Source organism: Strongylocentrotus purpuratus, unplaced genomic scaffold, assembly GCF_000002235.5.
Source record: "Strongylocentrotus purpuratus isolate Spur 01 unplaced genomic scaffold, Spur_5.0 spur5_contig_858, whole genome shotgun sequence".
NCBI lineage: Eukaryota > Metazoa > Echinodermata > Echinoidea > Camarodonta > Strongylocentrotidae > Strongylocentrotus > Strongylocentrotus purpuratus.
The window spans coordinates 1,361,568-1,386,440 of NW_022145566.1; the positions used below are offsets into that span (position 1 = coordinate 1,361,568).

The following is a 24,873-nucleotide window of genomic DNA, read 5'->3' on the forward strand; positions in this document are numbered from 1 at the left end:
AAGAGCCCCCGTCAGTACTAAAAGAGCCCCCGTGAGTAGGCTCACGGGGGCTCTTTTTTTTGGGGGGGGGGGGGGAAGAGCCCCCGTGGACAAAAAATTAATTTGAGCCCTGCTATCTTCCCATCTGTCTACCGGTATTTCAGTATTTGCATCCCTTTATCATTCAAAGTCCATTTCATTCTTTCCATCACATTCTACCAACATCGCCATTTCCTTTATCTTCTCTTATGCAATGTTCACTCTCGGTCTCTCCCTTTGTTCCTCATTTCATGTTCATCCCAGGCTCATGGTTCAGTAGATTTGTTCTTTCCACCCCAGTGTGATTGGTTAAGGCAGACCTTATTCAATATTCATAGCAGCTCATTTATATGCACACATAGATCTGTGTGCATTTATGTAGACTACCTCCTTTCATTAATACAAGCTCTGGTATTTGAATACTTATTATTTACAGTTGTGATACAAATGTTCATGTAAATATATGCACAAAAAAAAAAATCCCTGAGGTTGGGAAGCATGCGTAATCTCAGGCAGTTCCTCACAGGCAAGCAAGGAGTGAAGATGTGCATTTCTTGATCTTTGCAAGTAAGAGCCACGCCTTGCCTTAGCTGCATACTCCATTCTACAGCAGCATTACAAATGAAGGCAATAACAACATTGCTGGGTGATTAACTCTTTGCCCCTTTTATTTAATCTTGTTTTATTCTACAGGAATGGCACCAAGGAGGAAAGCAAAAAGTGTTGATGCAAAAGTTCTTGCCAATGAACTGGAGGAGCAGTTGCCATGCAGAGGGAAGCAGATTGCATTGCTGTTATCACTTGCAGGCCAGGTATAGTGCTGCTTTGCACAACATCAGTTATTTAATATTTTGCATATACTTGCCACTTCTTGCCAATTCATGTTGTTGGGGTTGCGACTTGCGAGAGTGGGTGGACTGGGACGACAATGATTTAATGATGTCGTTACTAATAGCTGTGTAATATCTATTCTTTTTCTTTTGCTTAGCATTTAACAAGGAAATAATTACATTGAAGGGCAATCCAACCATTGTATTAACATCATTTTTATGAAAGTGGAAAAAACAAAGGAAACAGAATGGCGAAAGTTTGAAATAAATCTGACCTAGCCTTAAAGATAAACTCCAGTACTGGTAAAAAAAAAAAAATTAATTCTCACAGAATCAAACAAAACTTACACTGAATGTTCAAGATTACAAATAAATGACATGTGCCAAACAATTTTGGAAGAAAATGTATACTGGCTGAGTAATGAGCATTAGAAAGACAAGGAAACCAAGGTAGTACCATCCCCGACACCATGTGTGTTGTCCCATATATAGCTTTCTATGTGAGTGTTTGTTACTTTACCAAGACTCGGTCAAATTTGTTATCCAAACATATAAATATATAAATATATTTCATAGATTTTTAAATATTTTTAAAAGTAATTTTCTCAAACCTGCTAAGCTCCACCTTAAAAAAATGCTCCAGATCTCATTCATCTAGTGACATCATCTGCCAATCATTAGTGAGCTAACAAGAGACGGTGGTATCTAGCTTCACCAGAGCTGACCACCTGTTTTTCAATGGACCATATTATAGTTGCTATACGTTCTGTAGCATCACCAGGAAAAGAAGGGTAAAGCTACGGTCACAAAGGTTCGTACGAACGATGCGTTCGTACAAATCTCTGTTTTTCCATTGTCTTCCCGAATTTCCATCGTCTTAAAATCGTTCATACGGCGTTCGTAGCAGTTGGTAATGGCATCTGTGACCAAGGCTTAATGTGGAGGAGATGTGCTATTAGGATGGGATTATCCTTTAATGATCAGATAAAAGGAAGACATTGAGACTCCCCTTTGAATTTGACTCACTAAAAGTTTATTCTTGTGTACAATATCCCTCACTCTACAGCCAAATCATGCTACCTGTCCAGCTATCTTTGTCTATGGCCACTCCGCAACGGGAAAGTCTGCCGTTGTCCATTCCATCTTGGAGTCTTACTCTGCCCCAAGAGCTATCGTGAACTGTGTAGAATGGCAAAGTCAGAAGCAGCTCTTTGAAGAGATTCTTAATCAGGTAGCTGAGGCCGGGCCCAGTCCAGAGAATGGTTTCACACAGTACGCCAGGTGTGACAATGCCAATGACTTTGTAAGGCTGCTCAAAGGAGTGGTCCAGGAGAAAGGTATTGAGGAGACAGTGTACATTGTAAGTAACACAAATGTTAATGTCTATATTACAAATTTTATTTCTGTCAATCAAAATATTAGTTTGAATAATATGAGAAAAGGAAAACTGAAAGTTGGCCAAACAGCCAAAACCAATTGCAATACAGTGTGCACTTGCAAAATTGAATGATAATCATATTTCATTTGTAGTATTAACAATATGTGCCAATCAAAAAAATATAGTACCATACTCATTTCTACACTCAATACCATTAATTTGGATCATAAATGGTTACAATGCAAACAAAACTAAAGGGAAATTAACAGATTTATGTGAAAGAAATGTACAATGTTATTATGTATGATACGTTGCTGTGTCAGAGTCGATGGGATTTTTATTTTTGAAAAATTACTAGGAATTATATTTCAATAGGATTACTTCAAATCATGTCATTTCTTTGCGATTAGGTACTTGATAAAGCTGAGAGGTTACGATTCATGGAGGGGCACATCTTGCCAGCCTTTCTGAGGCTTTCAGAGCTGTCTGAGTGCAATGTGTGTGTCATCATGCTGAGTCAGATAGTGTGGGAGAAGTTCAGATGTGGCACTGGCTATTGTGAACCGGTCATCATTCATTTCCCCGACTATACTAAGAGTAAGTAATGTTCATGTTTTTCATGTGTCACAGACATTAGAATCAGTGACAAAGTCACCATTTGTAATACATTCAAACCTGTTTTAGGATCACCTGTCTACAAAGACCCCATGTTGTGTTTCCCTTGAAAATGGTTTCTCATTGAAACATGTACTAAAAGGAACCTGTCTTAAAAGACCACTTTTTGTGTGTCCCTTGGGCGGTCACTATAGAGTGGTGAAGTGTGACGTCATCAAAAATCAATTTTTAGAATTTCTTAATTTTTTCTTCATTTTCCAAAAGAGCATAAAAAATAATGTCCAACTGTCGAAAACCAATTGAATATGTTAAGTATTGGCTGAGATATGACCATTTGAATAAATATATTTCCCATAGGAACTAAGTGTTATATGCTCTGGCTCCTAACCATTTGACTGTAGTATGGTAGATGATCTCTATGGTAGGGAGGTTCTTGTGAAGTCCGCATCGACTTGTTTGATGTAAGGCACATTAAAGGCATCGATGGTACTTTGAACTGTGCTGAACTGGTGTTGAGCTGAGTTTCTCAAAATTTATATGAAGTTAAAGGCATCGTTTGACAATGTTAAGTCTGAGATGCATGGCCTATACAAGTAATCAGTATCTGTGATATGGTGTAATATTAAAGCCCTAACAAAATTGCGCATCAAAATCATCATACTCATTTCCCCCAATAAACTTAACCCTTACTGTACTGGGCTATTTTGAGCACCCTCTGACTGGGGGGGGGGGGGGGGGCCTGGGAGGCCCCCCCCCTATGATCTCGGCCGTCGATTGTCCGATGAACACGAAAATTTGCATGTTTGTAGATATTTACGTAAGGAACAAGATGGTATAATTAGTTTTTTCCAAATATGCAAATTTTTGTTGTTAGCCTAATTAATTATGCAAAATGCGCTAATTTTATGCATTTTACAGAAAACGTGTCAAACTCCACTTTTTGAATGTTGAAACTCATTATTCATATGAAACTTCTTTTCTAACACAAAATAGTTATTTAAATGTAATTAATAATGATAATTTATGCAAATTTTGATGCGATTTTTAATTTTTTTTTTTTTTTTTTGATGACATGCGCATACTAATTGTTATGTAACGCCTTACAGGTATATCCGATTTCGACGAAAATGGTATCAAAATGTGCGTAAGACTTGAGGGAAAAAAGTCATGAAACGACAATTCAAAATTCCAAGCGGTTGCGGCGCAATCTCCGAAAATGTCGAGGGGGGGGGGGCCTCCGAGGCCCCCCCCCAGTACAGTAAGGGTTAAGTGTGTTTTTGAAATTTCGATTTCCAATAAAAAATATCTTAATAATCAGACATGCGATCTGCTTGTAAAAGCCATGGGATTCCTGACTGACCAAAAGGTTTATAACTATGATTGCAGCATGAGCTAAATCCAGGATTTTGTTTAGAATCTGAGGCAAAGATACCCAATCCCTGTAAGCCATGTAAGCGGTCACTTAAAAACGATATATGGTCTTCTAGATGGTTGATGATATGGCTGTAAACTCTGTGCTTGAGGGTCTAGCAGCAGAAAGAAGTCATAAGTTATAGTGTGATGTCAGTAAGAGCAGAGTTTTATCTCCTAGAAAGGAGATTTCTATGAAATATGATTTCTCCAGAGGGTATTACAAAAATTGCTGAGTGTTGAATCCAACTAATTGGCCATTTTAACTATGAGCTTAGTTTCTGCTCTGTTCATGGCATGTGCTGTGTTCCATTAACTTTCACACATAGGTGTTGCTGAAATTATTGAATTACTCGATACACATAGTTCAGGACTGATTAGATTGAGATTAGTCCATACAATAAAGGCATCATATTAATGCCTAGTCCTAGGAAACAAAGCGGAGGCCTTGAACTGCTAATATCTTTTAATCCTAGCTTTGATATATTATACATGTTCAATGTCAAGCTTGATAGTTATTCTCTGAAGTATTTATATTACTCATCATCTTTCTTCCTTGCTGTATAATATATTTCTCTAAGGAGTTGCTTTACGTGTTTATAATGCCACATTAATATGGCCCAACATGTATCATCAAGGCATTCTTAAAGGGACTTGGCAACATTGTTCAGATGAGAGAAAATGGTGCTAAGGTAGTGACTTCAATGCTAATATGAAAGTTTGAGCGCAAACAGACAATTATTAATGATAAAAATTAAGGAAAACTGATCTGATTGATTCCTTAATTCTCCCAACTATATTATTACAATTTAGTTACAATTTAGGTGAATGTAAACGTTACAAAGCAATGAATTGGCTCTATATACTATTCCTGACATTTAAGTGTTGAAAGATTTTTAAAAGCCCGTCTTATGTCTTATTTCCATGAAAAAATGGTTTGAAGAACACTTTGAGTGACACCTTCAAAGAAAACCATAAATATCTTTGTGGTTTGAGAATTTGTCCATGTTTTTTTTGCATGTTAGATGGTTTGTACAGTAAAATGGATATACATGTAATAAGTAACATTTCATACAAAATTTACTTAGTTTTTTCATCAACCTTCAACAATGTTACTGAGTCACTTTAAGGCTTTCATGTCAGTTCTGAATTCAAAGTTTCAATGCATTCCCTGTTACAGATGAGATCTTGGAGATCATTGCCTCAGACCCTCCAGCTGGCTTTAAGTGTACCTTCTATGCATCTTACCTAAACCTTCTCCTAAGCATCTTCTACATGGCTTGCAGGGATCTCAACGAAATCAGACACTTGGTGAGTTTTGGTTTCCCGTACAGAAGCGTCTCTGGCATAGGGTTCAATTCAGTTGTAAATTTTCATCAATTGGTTCTCTCTAGAGAATCTAGCTAAAAGTTTCAGTTATGATTCCATTGTCCACTGTATTCTGATTTAAAACGGCTTGACGATTGATTCTAAACAAGTAGCAGTTTATTATGAATCTTTGTGTAACAGTACACTGGCATTGAATACTCCATAGAATACAACTTTTGAATTTGAAAGCAAAACAAGATCTGTCAATTCTTTTGTACTCTTGATTGATTTTCTAAGGACATAGACACAATTCTGTTTGATTAAAAAAAAAGATCTATCTATTCTAATGAGAATGAGAATGAGGATGTGCCCTATATTTGTGATTTTAAAATACTATTATTTTATTACAACATGATATTTTTGTGTGTGCTGAGAAGACTGATAACAGGAAAAATAAGTTTATGGACCTTAATGCAGTACTACTGGGTAGAATAAAAACTAAATAAAAGATTTTATATTCCACATACTAAGAATCTTGCTCTACGATTGGTCATAAGTAAATCACGTGATCAAAGATAGTTCGCCCATCATTGATGGGGGAAGCAAAAAGTTCGTTGCCCTTTGTAGATAGTACTACTATCTACAAAGGGCAACGCACTTTTATTGAAGATAGAGGTACTATCTACAAAGGGCAACGCACTTTCACTGAAGATTATCCAAAAGCGCACTAAAATAGGCGTAATTAAGCGCGCATTACCAATGAGCGCAATTAAAGCAAACACATGCGCGCACCGTACCCTCAAAGGGTTGGGTTAAACTTTTAACCTTTTTGGTGTGAATTTGGGCCTGGTGTCTTTCATGTAGATGCATACACGTCCTTTTCTTGTTGTAGTTATATTGTTTTTAGATGTGGAATATAAAGCAAATAATCACCTTTTGGTTTCAGGCGATGGCAAACTATCACTTCCTCGTCGATCAGAATGTATACGCTATCTTTCCTCAGCTTCGCTTCGGAAAGATAGCTACATCCAGATCGCCTCGGAAGTGATAGTTTGTCCCATCACCTTCACCAAAGGTAGTTATTTGCTTAATATTTGTATACATGTATATTAATGCTGAAAATTTATATTTTACTCCAGGCCCAACTCAACTTTCAAAAGTACATTGAACCCATTACCAAAGGAGAAGCTACTGTGGATGATGCACACAAGCTGTGGAGGAATATTGAACCTCATCTCAAGAAAGCACTCCAAACCATCTACCTCAGGGAAGTGTCAAGGTGAAAAAAGAAGAAGTTATTTTTAGCTATATATGTATTATCTGTTTACAGGGTTTACAGATAAGTGAAATATTTTTATTTGATGCATCAAAGATAAAAAAAGGAATTTATTTTCTTTAATAGACCAGTTCACGGTTAGCACATGTTCCGGAATCACGGTTAGCACATGTTCCGGAATGACCCTGAATATCCACAGATCTTCAAAACATGAAAAGGTCCCACTTTGTACATTTTGAAACAATCACTCCTACAGCGATGGAGGTGCAACATAAATGGCATTTGTTCCCCCTTTTCAAAGAATACTTCCACCTGTGTATCATGGAGTGCACTGTTTGTGCATAAATGAATAATGATTTCATAACTTTCGTAGCCAGTATTTGGTCTCTGTGTATTTCACAATTTGGTCTGCAATGACCTTTATCTGCTCATGTTCAGACTGCAACTATGAACGGGCTTATAGTCCTTGAAAGCACAAAGAGGACCAAACATGCTGGGGTTATCTCTGGGGTCATCATACAAATTTTTTTCCTGGGTAAATTTAATATTTTGTCTGCTTTTTAGTGACTTTGTAAATTTCTTTATTTTGCAATTTACCATTGTGCGAGGTATCTTAACTTAAACTAAGCTCAGAAGCAATACTGTTTGTGAGATAGGCCTCGAGTGTTTTTTTTTTCTTCAAAATTTCTACCATCAGATGTGAAGGGTTATGAGTTATGTTCTGTGCTCTTGTTGCTATGTTAAAAGATTTGAAATTTAAGGTCATCTGTTCTTCACATGTTAACTTATTTGAACTCTATGCATTACTCAAAGAAATCCTTGAAATTGTAGGTTTCATTGTCCATAATTTATAAGAATGATTCAGTATCATTCAGATTTAAAATTGTAGCAATGTAGACCTGGGCCATGTCTTACAAAGAGTTGCGATTGATCCGAATCGATCGTAAGTCCTCCAATCAATCGCAAGTTTGCAGTCTCCTATCTCTTATGTACATACTTGCGATTGATATCAATTGCAAATAAGTTGCGATTGATATCAACTCTTTGTAAGACGGGCCCTGCTCTTTCTTCTGAAAGTACTATCTCATATAATCGGTTATATGTAGTAACATGTATATGTCTCTAATATGTCTATACAGATATAATCTATAAAGATAAAATCTGAACTTTGTAATTAATATTTTTATTTGTCAATCTCCTCAGCTCACAGTGGGAGAAATACCAACAGGAAGTTTCAAGTCATGCTAGTCTTCCCACCATGCTCTCTGCCCGAGCCCATGTCGAACTGCCATTCTACTCCAAGTTCCTTCTGATAGCAGCATACCTTGCCTCCTACAACCCCGCCAGGACAGACAGACGGTTCTTCTCAAAGCATCATGGGAAAATTAAGAAGTCTGCCAAGGTGTCTAAAAAGGAGGTGATTGCAGAGTTTGTGCTCCTTATTTCCTCTGAATGTCTTTTTTTTTTAACCAGCAACTGAGAAGAGGTCTGGACACATACAGTCTTTGTTCATGTGATGGTGATGTCCATCCAATTCCATAATCATTAAACAAACACATATATGATTTTAGCCTTATAAAGATTGAATCATGTATATTTATAAGTGAATTTATTATTCATGACAAAACATAAATTAAAAAAATAGCTCAATTTTCATTCGTTTTGTACAACATGATTTTAGTTAGGGTATCATTCCATAGTAGTAAAATGAAGTACAGTATTATGTTGACAAAAAAACAATGCTTATACAATTTATCTTTCTTATAAATGAACTTGAAAATAATCATCTGATATCTTTGTGTTATATTATGGTTTCAGACTAGCAACCAGCTTCTAGGTCCCAAGGCATTCCCCTTAGACAGGCTCATGGCTATCTTCTACAGTGTTGTAGATGCAAGGGTTGCACCATCTGCAAATATCTTCTCTCAGGTAAACAACCGGTATTTACATGTAGTTGGCGGAGTGGGTGGTCCTATTTTTGTATAAGTAATGTACGTGGACATTTTAATGAAATCAAGCATATGATTTGTATGTCTATGTTTCTCAACTGAAGTTTATAACGGGGAAAACTATGTTGAGTTTATTAGAATATTTATTAAATTTTGCATATATACCTTATCTGACTTCGTACAAGATTTTCAGAGTTTTGAAATTTGTCATGAAGAATTGTCATTGGAACCCTTGACAGTTGGATATGAAAACAGTTGGGAAGCAAGTGAGACCACTATTGAAATCACGGTGAACAACTTTAAAATTTCCAACACTTTGTTGTTATATCGTTTTCTTTCCAAAAGCTAAAGTTATAATTGTAATTTTTCTCTTTCCTGTATAGATCTCTTCCTTGGTGACCCTGCAACTCTTATCCCATGTTGGTCATGATGATCAGCTAGATGTTCCTAAGTACAAATGCACAGTGTCTCTAGACTTCATCAGGTCGATAGCAAGGTATGTCTTTTTGAGATATGAGATTCTTTGTTCATACTAAGATGAATTCATGATGAAAGTGCAATCCAACCCTTTCATTTAAGTCATTTGAATGAAAGCTTTGAACAAAAGTTTGACATAAATCTAACCAATGACAAGAGAGTTATACAAATGTTTTCGGGTTGTCCGTCCGTACATACGTCCTGTTCTCGTGATCGTGTTATCTCAAGAACCGACTGATGGATTCCTACCAAACTTTGGTCATGTATGTAACTTGCAGAGCCAATGAATTGATTAGATTTAATTTAATTTTTTTGGGTAAGTTTAGTCATTTTTGTTGCTTGAACAGATGGGAAAGTTGTCCGCCACTCATCACAGAGACATACTGATTCAGCCAATTTGAAGAGCCCATGCCTGAAATGATTGAAACTTTCAAAAAATCATAACTTTCTCATTTTTTGCCCGATTTTATGCCAGTATTTTCTCTAATTTGTCTTCTTTCTTAAAGAGAATTTGCTATCAAGGTTGGATTTTCTTTTAAGTTTGTCTTGTGAACTATTTGAATAATATTAAGAAACTTGGTGAAAAGTAAAGTATTTGTACTATCAGGTTTCATAAAGCAACAAATGAAGGTTATACAAGACAAGAAGACGGTATCTACTGGGTGAAAACAAAAAACATAGTTCACTACATCTAGTAAGTTTTTGATGATTTGATATATGTCTTGTTGGAAGGATAATATGTTTTAGTTGATCATTCATAATAAGGTTTTGTTGACATCGCACATGTATTGATCCCTTAGATTCAGTTTTAGAAAGTCAAATAATTAAGTGATACTCTCACTAGAGTATTAGCTTACTAATCAGCTCACACCCCTTTCGCCGATCCGCTTGCAGTTTTACCAATTATTACTATCAATATCTGAATTTCATAGCATGACTTGAGTAATAATAAATAAAAATAATAAAAACGGTGCTTATAAAGCGCTTACCACCGAAGTCTCTAAGCGCTATAACAAACAAAATACAATATAAACAATTACACATTAAAGCCTCACTGTCCTACATGTAGCTACTTGCTCCCTCTATATAGAAAACTTCCCCAATCGGTGCCTGTTGCTCCCCTATGATCCTCTTTTTCTTATGTTAGTTGAGAGCCGAGTTAACGAGATAGCCACCTGTCAGTGACCTCGCTGTGTGGTCTAATCCCTTCTGGCCCAGTAGTATTGACGGTCTTTAAACAAAACAAAAAAGTGCAAATAAACCTTCAAAAATTACACTTTCATTTTCTCTTTGCTTTTTTTCTTCTTCAGGACGGTGAACTTCGACATCATCAGATACCTTTATGATTTTGTCTGAAGGAGCTCTACCTAGCCCTCATGGTATATGTGAGTCTATGCATCTAAGATGGAAGTGTGTATTGGTGCAAGATGGATGCCTGACAAACATACAGTACTTAAGATCTTGTGATGGAAAAGTAGCAACCACCCTAGAGTTGTATGCCCTGTTATTGTGCCTGTTCTTGGCTTTTTCTAGTTTTTCTTCAGTGCAGTTTGATTTAATGTTGATATTCAGGTATTAATATCAGTTCTACGTTGAACGTATTCCCAGAAAGATTATTTTTCCCATACATTCCAAGTGCCTTATACATGGAATGTAATATGAAGATATTGAATGATGGTGCTCAAAAGTGAACGAAATAGGGTAATGTTTACAACTGTGTAGCTTATTTGTTGCTACCTCTTCTTTTCAAAAGAATGTTTGAAAATTATTTTGATTTTAATTTATTTTTGAGCAAGACAAAATGCTGTAAGTCAGATATGTGCTGCTCTGTAGAGGTATGTTTTGTTTTTGGGGATTTTTTTAACCATAAGCTTGGTACACTAAAGTCTATGTATGATCATTTTGAAACCAAAATGTTCTTGGTTCCTACAGAAAATTTTGAAATGAAAATGCACAACACTAGTACAGTGTATGTGTTGATTGCAAAAGTAATTGATATTTATTATGACCTGTAATTTAAAGAAGTGGCTGATATGATAATATGTAATGGATGCTTTTTACAGGTTATTGGACTAAGACAGATATTTAAAAAAAAGGCTGAATCTTCATGCAGAGTTTCTTACATTGTTTGAATGTATTTATTTCATACTTAGCAATCAGGAATATAGGACACCACTGAACATGATACAACAAGCAATACATTTCTTTTGCATTAATTCCATCTGATGAGAGTCAAAAAGGATTTAATTCATATTTCATATAGGGGACATTTCTGTTTTGTCCAGTGATCCAAATTGAATTGGTTCAAAACGTTGTTTGATACATGAAGCTTGTGTGACAATTTAGATTGATCTTACCACTTTGTACAGTTACATTGTAAAAATTGATGGTTTGAACAAAAAATATCCACTTCCACGTATCCTTCTCTTCCTCTTCCTGTATCAGAACTAAGAATGAGGCCTCCCTCTGTTTTAACTTAAACAAATAAAAAACATTTTGCAGGATTAAAGCCTTAATCCCCCCCCTCTCCCCTTTGAAGCGTACATGGGTATGTTCTAGCTCAAAAGTGATATGAATACTGAATAGGTAGCATGGTAAATCTTGGTTTGGCTTCCTTAAGAATAATCAATTTCTTCAAGTTTAAAGGAATGTTGTCCTTGGAATTTTTAAGTTTATTTTCGATTTCACTAATTCTTCCCTTTGAACTTTTCCTATTTGTGAAAAATGAAAAAAATGACAAAACTGCACTATTTAACAAGGCAAGGAATGATGAGCCTTGCTGCACGTTTCTAACACTGCGCCGTCGGCTTGTTAGCGTTAGTTTACTTGAACGTAGTGTTGATTTTTTTTCTTGTCAGAGTTTTTCCATCCAATATTGACCCTCTCCTTGGCTTGTGATTGTACAGCTGACTTCTGCCTCAAATTGTGGTATTTCTCAAGACATCCAACGGTCTATACCAAAACTAACTTTCCCTTTATACATAACTATTCAATACCATGGTAAACTCATTTCAAAGGTGTGTCTAAAAAAATTAAAAGATCTGAATCCCTGAACATACATATATACATATAATATGAGTGTTAACTGCATATTATGTCTTTCCTGTACATTCCACATTACAAAATTCATTATCCACAAAATAACGGCTGTTTTTCATCTTGATTTTTAAATTTCAGAATTGCTGAATAAAATTTCAATGCATATTCTTTGTACAAAAAGTAGGGTTTTATTTCCACTTCCCAAAAGGAAAAGGTTTTCATACAGCCTTCTTTTTTACACTTATCTTTGGATCTACATTGAAATTAAGTGTCTGCAAATCCCCTTTCATGAAATTTTCACTGCTCTATTTTGTTAATTTCATTTTTGTTTTAAATCAAAAGAAATTTGAAATTAGTCTGGGCTGGTCTTTATGTAAGTTGTAGAGATTTGTGAACTCATTATAAATGTACGTTTAATTTATGTATGCCTAAAAATACTGTACTCGTATCTTCTTCAAACAACCAGGTGTTTGAAATGATAGAACACCGATTGTCCTCAAGGAATTCTACCACCCTGTAGCTCTCCTCACTCGCCATTCTGAATAACAAAAACAAAACGATTTGAATAAATATGTGAAGAGATTTGTGGAAAAATCACAAGGAAGATTTTTAAAGTAGTAGCCCTCGTTTGGGTACTAAACATAACATTCCTACACTATATAACCTAACATGACAATTGTGACCTGTCGCCACAAAACAAACATTAAAGATTGTATTCTTGATTTGCACACTGTCAAAAGGTATTCTTCTAGTATTCTTTTAGTCCGTCAATCCAGTGTTTTCTGTTTCTCCTGGGTCCATTGAAATTCTTCATGAACCATGTGTGATTTGGTCATATCATATTTCCCGGGAGTTTGGACACCATGAATTTGATAATGACTTCTATTGTATCACAGGCTAAGTTAGGCTTGGAGAGCCTTCTAGATTGTGGTATATTGTTAATGTTCTGATTTAATTTTATATGCCTCCTTGAATCTCACTCTGGTGCCTGATTCTGGGATTAGCTCTTTAATTGCTTCATTGGTGAGGAGATTAAAACTGTCAAGATCAATGTCATTATATTCCAAAATTCCAATCTATGAATATCCCTCTAGCTAGTTCCTCGGCTTAGACTCTTAGCTCAGCTTTTCATTCATAATCTCTGATATGATGTGTATGATACGCATGAGCGTGCCCCTGGTTCTGGCTATGCCTGACGGCCGAGAATTTTTTGATGTTGTTGTGCTAATGATATACGTGTCATTTGACACTGAGCCTCTGTTATTATGAGATGTTTACAGTTAAGTAAGGTTGAGTGGCTACTCTTCATCGGAGTGGAGAGACTGCTCATTTTGGTCGATGATCGGTGAGTCATCTGCTGAGTCGTTGATGGCGCAAGTAAGGTTGAGTGGCTACTCTTCATCTGAGAGGAGAGACTGCTCATTTTGGTCGATGATCGATGAGTCATCTGCTGAGTCGTTGATGGCGCAAGTAAGGTTGAGTGGCTACTCTTCATCTGAGTGGAGAGACTGCTCATCTTGGTCGATGATCGATGAGTCATCTGCTGAGTCGTTGATGGCGCAAGTAAGGTTGAGTGGCTACTCTTCATCGGAGTGGAGAGACTGCTCATTTTGGTCGATGATCGATGAGTCATCTGCTGAGTCGTTGATGGCGCAAGTAAGGTTGAGTGGCTACTCTTCATCTGAGTGGAGAGACTGCTCATCTTGGTCGATGATCGATGAGTCATCTGCTGAGTCGTTGATGGCGCAAGTAAGGTTGAGTGGCTACTCTTCATCGGAGTGGAGAGACTGCTCATTTTGGTCGATGATCGATGAGTCATCTGCTGAGTCGTTGATGGCGCAAGTAAAGTTGAGTGGCTACTCTTCATCTGAGTGGAGAGACTGCTCATCTTGGTCGATGATCAATGAGTCATCTGCTGAGTCGTTGATGGCGCAAGTAAGGTTGAGTGGCTACTCTTCATCGGAGTGGAGAGACTGCTCATCTTGGTCGATGATCCACGGGTCATCTGCTGAGTCGTTGATGGCGCAATTAAGGTTGAGTGGCTTCGCTTCATTGGAGTGGAGAGTTTTTGAGGATGGTTGAGTTTTGGAGAGGCAGCTCTACGGAAGTTGGGATTAAAAAAAAAAAAAAAAATACATATTTGCAGCCGCATTTTTTGCCTATCTAGGGGGCTCTTTTTGGTATTTCTGTGGCGAAGTCGCCCTCTGCCCCATGTATTTTTTCCTGATGTTTTCACACCATATTTTCCGGGAGTTTGGAATCCATGTATTCAATGATGGCTTCTGGTGTATCACGGGCAAAGCTAGGCTTGGAGAGCCATCGGAATTGTGGTCTATTTTTCTTATTCTAATTTTTTGGCACTGCCTTTTCTCATTATGGTATTGAATGTGTACTGATTTTACAGTGTGTTCCACATCTTTCCAAAATTCTAATCCGAGCCTTATGTGTATTCCTCCTTCTCTTCAGCTTTGACTCCTACATGTAACTCAAATTCTTGTTCATAATCTCTGATATGTGTATACCCCATATTTCCAGGGAGTTTAGAGTCATTGGTCCAAATTCACAAAGGTCAAGAGAGATATTCCACAGGACCAAGCAAGCCACTATAATTGTGAATTTAGTGCCCACCTACGCATGCAGATCATTGAAGCAAGGGAACCTCTTCTTCCTTAGGCCAAAGGTCTGCTCAATAACACACCGCTCTCTTTTGTGGGCAGTATTGTAGCGCACATTTGGCCGCCCTGGAGGACGTAGGAGAGGAGTTAGGAGATAGGGGAGGAACGGATACCTGAAATTTGAAGATTTCAAGACCAAAAATACACATCTTTACTCATTATTATTCCTTCCTTTAGGAAATTATAAGTACTAGAGATATTACTTGGTATACTTACTTGGTATACTTGGTTGATTAGCCTTCTTGTCCTATGGGAAGGGCTCTCAGTTTTCTCTTAAAAGTAGCCACAGTAGGTGCAGACACTATGTTGTTAGGTAAGCCGTTCCAGGGTTGGACCACTCAATTTGAAAAAAAAGAGGCCAGCTGAATTTACCTCCAAATTAGGTTCTTTAATTTACATCATAATGATATAATTGTAGAAGAAACTAATCTACAACATCAATCTGGCATTTAAAAGTAAACTGTCTGCATTGGCTGTGTGAGAAAATTGTCTTTTTCTTAAAATGTCATTTAAATTGGAAGTGCTTTTCAGTACAAAGTAAAATAATGATCTGATCTGTTTCTTATTAATGCCTGCAAGACAATGTCCAAATCTATCCAAATGTCTCAATTTCCGATCCCCTCTTTATAATAGGAAATGGTTGCGTTATTGCTTAGTCAAAATAAGAAGCATGCATTTGGTAATTCAAGAAAGCAAGGGAATGTAAATTTTAATTAAACGGTATCGTTATTCTTGAAAGAACTTTTAAATGAATATGTATCAACATGTACTGCATGTCTGCATTTATGATTACAATGGGATTACCATAAAAACCAATCCATGTACCCACTATCTCCAAGTAGCCACTCAGCACCATCTGCCCTTGCCTGTAGCTGCTCCTTCAATGTGCACTCCGAAAAAATCAGAGAATCGTGAGTGCTGCCAGGCCATCTTACCACGATACTTGATATTTTCCCAGCATGATCCCAAACAACCTACCAATAATGATTCTACAAACAGGTAACTGTGATACTGTTGCCTCGTCACCATGCATCTTCTGGAATGAAGTTGATAGAAGAATGTCTTGTCTGAAAGTATTTTCTTGCCACAATTCTTGTTATTTTCCCAGCATGATCCCAAACAACCCATCAATAAGATTTGCCTCTTCCTTCTTGCAATAGCTTCTGAAACATCTTTAATGATTCTACAAACAGATGACTGTGATATCGATTGCCTGGCCATCTTGCCACGATACTTGTTATTTTCCCAGCATGATCCCAAACAACCTACCGATTTGCCTCTTCCTTCTTGCAATAGCTTCTGAAACATCTTTAATGATTCTACAAACAGAGGACTGTGATACTGTTTCCTCGTCACCATGCATCCTCTGGGATGATCCTATAATTGAAATGAAGTACAGGGCTTGATCCCCATCAGGACTCCTGATGTAGACATGAGTCCCATCGATAGCACCTATCATCTCTGTGCGGAGCTGTTTCTATTCTTCCCTGTACCTGTGGGTTAAGGCCTAAAAAAAAAAATTGATGACTTGGCGTAACAGGTCACTGAAAATTAGGGTAGGTAGGGCGATTTTTTTGTTGTTTTTTTTGTTGTTTTTTTTTTTTTTGTTGTTGTTGTTGTTGCTTATATTTGCATACATGAAATTAGCCATTCATACACATACATACATACAGTGGCGTAGATAGGTCCTCAGACCTTGGGGATGATCTGATGAGAGGGGTAGACCACAATATGTTCAAATAACTCCACGCACACACACACACATATATGGACACACACATATATGGACCTTGAACGATTTCTCCGATTGTTGCTTCAATGTCCACCTTCCGAAGAACGCTGAATAAAACGTGAGCACCAAATTTACCCGTGAACTGAACGCCAAAGGACGCCATGTTGGGGATACAATCGCTTAGCGGTACTATGGTGTACCTGCCCGCTGCACTCGGCGCGCGAGCTGGCCCAAACACGGCGCGGCAAAGCCCAGAACGAAAGCAACAAACATCCGGGTTTTCCCCACTGCGATATCGATATTTACGCAATCGCAATCGGATCAAAAAAAATAAAAAAGCGTAGGGTCGGCGATAAAAATAGGGTCGGGCGGGTTACGCCAAGTCATCAATTTTTTTTTTAGGCCTAATACCCACAGATCCACCATCTGTTTCTTCACCTCATAAGGAACTGCATGCGATGAGGAACCATCTGATATTTCTCCTGTAACGAAACAATCTTTTCCTGAAAGTACGTCAAGACACTCTTCATCTCTAAATGTAACTGTGTCTCTTCTTCCCTGTACCTGTGGATTAATACCCACAGATCCACCATCTGTGTCTTCACCTCGTAAGGAACTGCTTGCAACGAGGAACTATCTTGATAATTTTTTAAAAATTTATTTATACCCAAAGAAACAACAGAATCGCATAGAAACATGTACCAGTAAACCCTGCAACCCCAACAAAAACTTTGGTTTACAATTTTCTTTAAAAATTTTGATGAAAGAGCAAACATTTTACTTGATCGTACGTACCAGTATCACATTTTTCTAAAATTTTACTGGCCATTGGTAGTGTCGAGTTTTCGCTTTCACTCTCATATGTATGTATTGTATTTATTAAACATCATTGATGTACATCAATATTCTGTTTATAGACATAGTTATAATCACTTTACAATGTAATGCAACAATCGATATATAAAACATAATATAAAACATTTACAACACCTTTCTAAATAAACAATAAGTCATGCAATACGAAATATGTAAATGAGAACTAAAACAAAAGCATAAGATTGTACACGACTACTTTGTTATAACATATAGTATCTAAAAATTACCCCTCATTGCAATTATGTTTTTGGTGAACAAAGAAAAACTATCTATTACAACTTCATTATCTAATCTCATTATAAATATGAATTTTTCTTGACTATCCAAATTACAAAAATTTTCTTCCAGATTACTAATTGTTTCTATAAAATCTACTCGTAAATCTTTATACTTGTCACATTTCATAATTATATGGAATTCATCTCCTACAAGATTCATATTACAGTCTTCACAGAATCGTAGATTCGGGGGAGTTTTTTCTGGTCTTTTATACCTTCCTGTTTTGTGCGCGCTTAGACGTAGTTTGGTGATATTTTTTCTTAAATTTATATTTGGTATATGAGATAAATACTTTTCTTGCTTGATTGAGTTTTTAAATTGTCTGAGGGTTCTGAGTTTATTTCCTTTACGGGTATCCCTATCATCAAATAAGTCTAGTTTTAATTGTTCATCAAATCTCCTTTCCAAACAAAGTTTACATAACTCGACAAAATCTTTATGAGAAATTTGTATATTTTCAGGGTCCAATACGGTCTTTGTCATTCTCTTTCTCAAGCCTACTTTTCTCTGATTCTGGACACAAGGTTGACCAAGCATCAATATCTTCTGGCATATTCTCAAGAAATTCCTTTGCTTTATCAAATGATTCTGCATCTTTTTCATAGAAAGCTTTATAATTGAGTTGCACACTTCCAAGAAAAAAGAACTGTTGATAACACTTAACTCTGATGGCTTTAGTTCATTTGTTCTATAAGGTAAGAAAAGTTGAAGCATACTTTGATAAAACCTTTCAGTATTTGTCTCAAATCTTGGATATCTAATGATAGCATTTTTCTTTGTTCTTTTCTGCACAAAACCATGTCCATTCAACAATTTATGAATATTCTTCCGTTGTTTTCTGTGCTTACCATACAAAACCCTGTATTCAGAACAGAAAGTTGCCAAACACATCAATTCAAACACTTCATTATGAGGACGATTCTTGTACCTGTCTACCTTGTTCTTGGCCCAAATATTATCATCATCATCTGATTTTGACTTAATGACTGATAGTGGCAAACTTAATCTTGTTTGGTAACGTTTAAAAAAAAAATTGCCTACATTGTAATAAGATTGTATGAGGTCAACTTAAGAGTGTAATATGGAGCTGTTGGTTATATTTTGTACGTTTTTCCCCCCACCAGTTCCAAGTACAAGTACAGGCGAATAAACATGAGAAAAAAAAAGAAAAAAAAAAAAAATCTTGGATTTTCACCCACCGATATGAATTCTATTTTTCGTGAAAATTCCTTTAAACTGAGACCACACACTCTATACACAGCTTCTTGATGGAAACTTCTTTATTTTTAATAAAAGCATGGCCAAGTTCCTTCATACACTTTTTAGTATCGTTATTACCAGTTGATATTTCATCATGAACAGCTTGCAAAACCTTGCCCAATTCACGTTCTGATTTAGAAATGTAGGCCATTATATACTGAACACAGCATATACAAACTGTATATCACAATTAGCATTCCAAGCACGCAATACATGTTAATGTTTATTATATTGATATACCCATACAGATTTTATATTTCGACTATGTACAATAGATACCCTTTCTGCAACCATACAATATGCCTTTTCAAATTCCTCCTGTGATGTATTAAGCTCTTCAAACAATTCTTCTATACCATTGTATTCACTTGTAGCATCCCTCAATTTGTCTTTCACTGATGATACTAGATCCCTAGCTTTTAATAGCCATAACAAATGAGTCTTTATCAGGTTTGGGTCTAACTACAAATATTCTTTGTGATAGAGGTCTAGGAAAATTAAGCGACATTCTTTGCGCCCCTTTTTACAAGATTTAGAATGTTTTTTGCTATGCATTTGCACATGTTCTAGTACAGTATATCCTTCAATGACCTGTTAGAACCCTTTAAAAACAGTGTACGTTTATACACAAGTTTAGTGTAAAAAAAAAAAAATCACCAGCGGCAAAGCAAAGAGCTGTCAAAACCTGTAGATGAACAGGTAGTGGATTATTCCTCTCTGTGTTCCTTTTCAAGTCCCCTTCAAGCATGTTGATGAGGTAGATTACCGTCTCCTTTGAGAAACGGTATTGCACTTGAAACGCTTCATCCTCGTAAAATTCAAGTGGATTTTTTGCATCTCTCAGACCTCGATTAGGTCTCGGCTGAGGTATCTGTGTGCAAAAGATAGATGTAGTTTAATGATTTGAAATATTTAATTAAAAAATGATTTTCATTATATAGCCATCTTTCCTACTCTTTTGTAAGATTGATTTCCCATACCCTATATCAGGGTATTTTGTGAGTTCTTAGAGCTGGTTATTGGCTTCCAACCCCCCCCCCCCCCCTTACTCTTGATAATTTGAAGTTGCATCCAGCTGCAAATGAAGTAGAGACAAAATCTTTCACATCTGAAACGCATTGGAATTGCACATGCTGAAGGTAGAGATTGGAAAAAGTAGGTGCGATCACACGTATTTGCATAATCATACAGCTCCGCATAGAACAACAGATGTAACACCTGCAGAGTTGACGTTCAATCAAAAATTGAGAACCAAGCTTCCAGAAGTCAAAAGTGAGAGTAGTATACATGAAGAATATGAAATAAAACATACCTGTCAATTTCTTTTGGCCCTCGTATCTGTTGGCACAGATTTTTAGGTCACTCCACTTTTTGCTCGTCTGCTTGGGGGACCGCGTAAATCCGTTCGAATTTAATACAGCCGTCGCCTTCACCCACGCCTTTTATTTCCTCTTCTCGACCAAAAATCAAACATGAAAAGTACTGTACACATACATTTTTTGTTGGTATTTTTTCCTTCTCCTCATTTTCATTTTTTATAAATTTAATAAAATTCATAGGAAATTTAATAAATCCATTCTCACCACAAATTTCATTACAAATGGCCAGCCAGTCAAACAAAAAAAAATATATATATGAGAAAAGGATCTTTATCAGAGAAGTAATATCGAAAGTAACTAAATAAAAGAAAAGCTATTATTCATATTTTAAGGAAATCAAATTTAAGATAATTGGATGACAGAGCTAAATGAACTTAGTGGACAAGAGAGTACAAGGTTCCTGCAATTGATATAGTAGTTCAACAATGCATATCCTTTGCACCTATTTGACATCCATTACTTGTAACACTAATAGCCAAGCTTTGTCCTCAGTCTGTTTCAGTTGAGACAATTCGTCCTTGGTAATATCGATTGCCTGGCCATCTTGCCACGATACTTGTTATTTTCCCAGCATGATCCCAAACAACCTACCAATAAGATTTGCCTCTTCCTTCTTGCAATAGCTTCTGAAACATCTTTAATGATTCTACAAACGGATGACTGTGATACTGTTGCCTCATCACCATGCATCCTCTGGAATGATCCCTTAATATACATTACAAATAGCCAGTCAAACAAACAAAACATATAAAATGAGAAAAGGATTTTTATCAAAGAAGTAATATCAAAAGTATTTAAAGTAAAGGGCTATTATTCATATTTTAAGGAAATCAAATTTAAGAGAATTGGACGACACAGCTTAATGAATTTAGTGGACAAGAGAGGATGGGGACATGCATACAAAATGGAGCACTACTGATAAGAAAAATAAAACAAATTCAGAAGAGTCCATACTCTGGATGAACATTGATGTGCCTTGCCGTAGAGCTTCGGCCGGTTCGTCTTCACGAATTCGCTGAGGAGTATGAATTTTCTCTTTTTGCCAGTTCCTGTGTCGTACCTGCAATGTGTAACATAATTTGTAAGAAATCAAATTTTTGTTATGAAGTTTCACATTACCTTACATTATCAAATTAATGTATAGATTGTCTAATCATTCAAAACCAGTCCCAAGATATATCTTGGACTGGAGTCTTTGGGAAATGCATGTTATAACATAATCAAACAGTCTGTAACAGGTTAACTTACAAATAATACACAGGTGTGAGTGTGTTTTAGGGCAAATGCATCTCAAGAGGGTACTTATGATAGTGCATATAAAATGCAAAAAGCGCAGCCGAGTGCGTTTGCAACACATACTGCTTGTCCATGTGCATTAAACGTAGCCTGCATGTTTTGAGTTTTAGTTTCAATTACCTACATATATACGTAAAAATGAACTATCCAGGTTGATGATAAAAATGAAAACATGCCTTCTTAGATCTAGGCCAATTCATTTGATTTATGATCAGTGTTAAATCTGAAAACTATTTTGACAGATTTCTTCCAAATTTTATTTGATGCTATGTTAAAAAATGTAGTTGACCTGTTACCCTTGATCTTTGCCCTGAGCACTCTCCCCCTCCCCCCAAAATAGTTGATCTTGTTGGTCATGTGTTTCATCACTTTACCTCCAGTGGTCCTAAAGTTATTGTAACAAGAAGCATTAACAGATGAATGGACAGACAGCGCCAGCATTGGGCCAAAGCGCAATTGCGCCAACTTGTTGGGTGAGTAGTAGGGTATTGTATTAGAGTCAGAAGGAAGATTGCCTAGTGGAATTACTTACATTATGCTCTGCTGCCATGCTTCTTGACATTTTTCCAGACTTTGGACAGGCACTACCTGGAAATTATTTAAAAAAAAAGAAGGAATGATCATGAATGTGCACATGTTAATTCTGCTACTATACATGTAACCTGGACATGAAAAAAAAAGATTATCATTCTGCGCATGTTTATGAATGAATGATAAACACTCACTTTCAATGGCAAGTTCTGAACGTCGCTCCAATTCCGCAATCTTTGCCTTATATATGATGCATTGGGCACATGGTAATCGGGATGAGGTGCTCGGAGATGTGGTCTGGGCAGGTTGAGCAGGTGTGGTCTGGATCGGGCGGGCAAGGATTGTCTGGGTCGGGCGGAAATTATTGACCTGGAACATTTCCATGGATGTGGGTACAGGCCCTCAAGAGCTCCTCTGCTGTCTTGGCTCCATCTTCGTACTATGCCCACAGTCTGAAGACTCGCCCCTGTGCTGTCCCTATATTGCGTTTCTGTCTCCTGGTCAGTTTCCGAAGGTTGACAAGATGTACGATTGGGTCCACCACTGCTGACTCTCGGTGCAGCAGTGCCAAGCTTTGTCCTCCTCAAACAGCTTCAGTTGAGACAATTCATCCTTGGTAATATTGATTGATTCTTTGTTGAACTTACTGAACTGGAACATCTACATTTCCATGGATGTGGGTACAGGCCCTCAAGAGCTTCTCTGGTGTCTTTGCTCCATCCTCATATTGGGCCCACAGTCTGAAGACTCGCCCCTGTGCTGTTGCTACCTTCCGTTTCTGTCTCCTTGTCATTTTTTGAAGGTTGACTAGACGTACAGTGATGTCCACCACTGCTGACTCTCGGTGCAGCAGTGCCAAGCTTTTTCCTCCATAAACTGCTTCAGTTGAGACAATTCATCCTTGGTAATATCGATTGATTCTTTGTTGAAATTATTGACCTGGAACATTTCCATTGATGTGGGAGCAGGCCCTCAGGAGCTCCTCTGGTGTCTTTGCTCCATCCTCGTATTGGGCCCACAGTCTAAAGACTCGCCTCCTGTGCTGTCGCTACCTTGCGTTTCTGTCTCCTTGTCAGTTTTCGAAGGTTGACTAGACATACGGTTAGGTCCACCACTGCTGACTCTCGGTGCAGTAGTGCCAAGCTTTGTCCTCCTCAAACAGCTTCAGTTGAGACAATTCATCTTTAGTGATATCGATCACAGCATCCTTAACATTGCTAGGAACTTCCTCAACATCAATCTCCTTGACTTTAACCCGAGCAATGCAATGTGCATTGACAAAATATCTGAGCTGCTTTATCTGCTTTCGAGACATTGCAACCACACTACCAGGTACAGAAACATTCTGTCTGGTATATGAATATTCATCACCTGTAGAGATCACAATGTCTTGCTCCACAATCATGTGTACAATCTGCTCTTTCTCTTCTCAGGTAGGCTTAGCTAGTGGGACTAGAAGAGTTGCATGGTTTCTTTGTAGATCTGTACTGATGCTGCTGTGGTAGCACATTTACAACAACTAGAGAAAAGGACTGAGCTGAGGAGTAGCATGTGAACCTTTCAAAAGCAGCACTGCTGCATCTATATGCCTGTAGACCGTAATTAATGCAATGCACAAACTACTGGCACATAACAAATCATGTTTTTTCAGCTTCTGATGAACACTATACTTTAAATGTTGTCTTTGTGAAGGTACAGAGTGTTGCCCTTGTCCAAAAAATAATTACCTCTGGATTCTGGAAACACTAGTCGGACAGTCTTCCAAAGTCCCTTCTCGAAATCCATCATGATTCCTTCGACATTGGCCTGGGTTGGCAGAGCGTCTCCGAGAGCCTTCAAGACCGGCTTGTAATCTGCAGTCCTCTTTCCTGAGAGGAGCAGGTATCCCAGTGGTACTTGATTCTGGTAATCCCCATTCTTTGCAAAGGCATGGATTGACACAAGCTGGTAGAAGGGATCTCTTACCACCTGAAGAGAAAAGTCTTCATTCTTGGCAAAGGCATGGATTGATACAAGCTGGTAGAAGGGATCTCTTACCACCTGAAGAGAAAATTGAAAAATGGAAGAGTACATGTATGTACTGTTATAATATCCTTATTAGCCTTTTAAAACAATACAGCTGTCTGATTTTATCAGGTCACAAGATATGTGTATTTTAGATTTTAAAAAATTATTCTCACAGCAATCATTACCTATACATGTACTTGCACTCTTGCATTGTTAAATTTTTTGTCACAATATTCTAAATTTTTAATCAGATCTTGTTTTTATCTTTGCGATCGTTTTCAGAATTACAACCGTTCTAGAAGTATTCCCCAGAATAGTGGATAATTCACAAAAGGGGATGTATATTTAACTTTGACTATTTCAATTACTACTGGTATACACATTAATTCAGAAACATGACAGGCTCAATATTGGAATCAATCAATACATACATAGTTGCATTTATTTATTTTTAGAATGGAAAATCATGAACTTGCCTTGGAACATTTCTTTGCCAAAAGATGCTAATGGCATGTTCACTTGTATGTTGGTGTAATTT

At 37.1% G+C, this 24,873-nt stretch overlaps 1 protein-coding gene and 1 long non-coding RNA gene across 2 annotated transcripts; one reads left to right on the forward strand and one right to left on the reverse strand.

Annotated features, from left to right (window-relative positions):
- Positions 1-524: 524 nt before the first annotated feature.
- LOC115929140 (origin recognition complex subunit 5-like) lies at positions 525-17,038 on the forward strand. Its single transcript, XM_030997450.1, has 10 exons — positions 525-585; positions 712-830; positions 1,915-2,208; positions 2,637-2,823; positions 5,432-5,562; positions 6,699-6,838; positions 8,039-8,267; positions 8,666-8,764; positions 9,168-9,280; positions 10,572-17,038. The coding sequence occupies exons 2-10, from the start codon at positions 714-716 to the stop codon at positions 10,615-10,617; spliced, it is 1,356 nt and encodes a 451-aa protein (XP_030853310.1). The 5' UTR covers positions 525-585; positions 712-713; the 3' UTR covers positions 10,618-17,038.
- LOC115929141 lies at positions 16,373-17,191 on the reverse strand. The gene is made up of 2 exons (XR_004066338.1): positions 17,119-17,191; positions 16,373-16,482 (listed from the first exon to the last, which is right to left on the reverse strand). It is a non-coding gene; the product is annotated as an uncharacterized LOC115929141 (long non-coding RNA).
- Between the last annotated feature and the right edge of the window lie 7,682 nt (positions 17,192-24,873).

What these genes read in the sequence shown, in the direction of transcription:
- LOC115929140 (XM_030997450.1), top strand. Translation starts at nt 714, where the DNA reads ATGGCACCAAGGAGGAAAGCAAAAAGTGTTGATGCAAAAGTTCTTGCC. An exon ending in TACCTCAGGGAAGTGTCAAG is followed by an intron (nt 6,839 to 8,038) that starts GTGAAAAAAGAA and finishes CAATCTCCTCAG; the next exon opens with CTCACAGTGGGAGAAATACC. An exon ending in CTGCAAATATCTTCTCTCAG is followed by an intron (nt 8,765 to 9,167) that starts GTAAACAACCGG and finishes TTTCCTGTATAG; the next exon opens with ATCTCTTCCTTGGTGACCCT.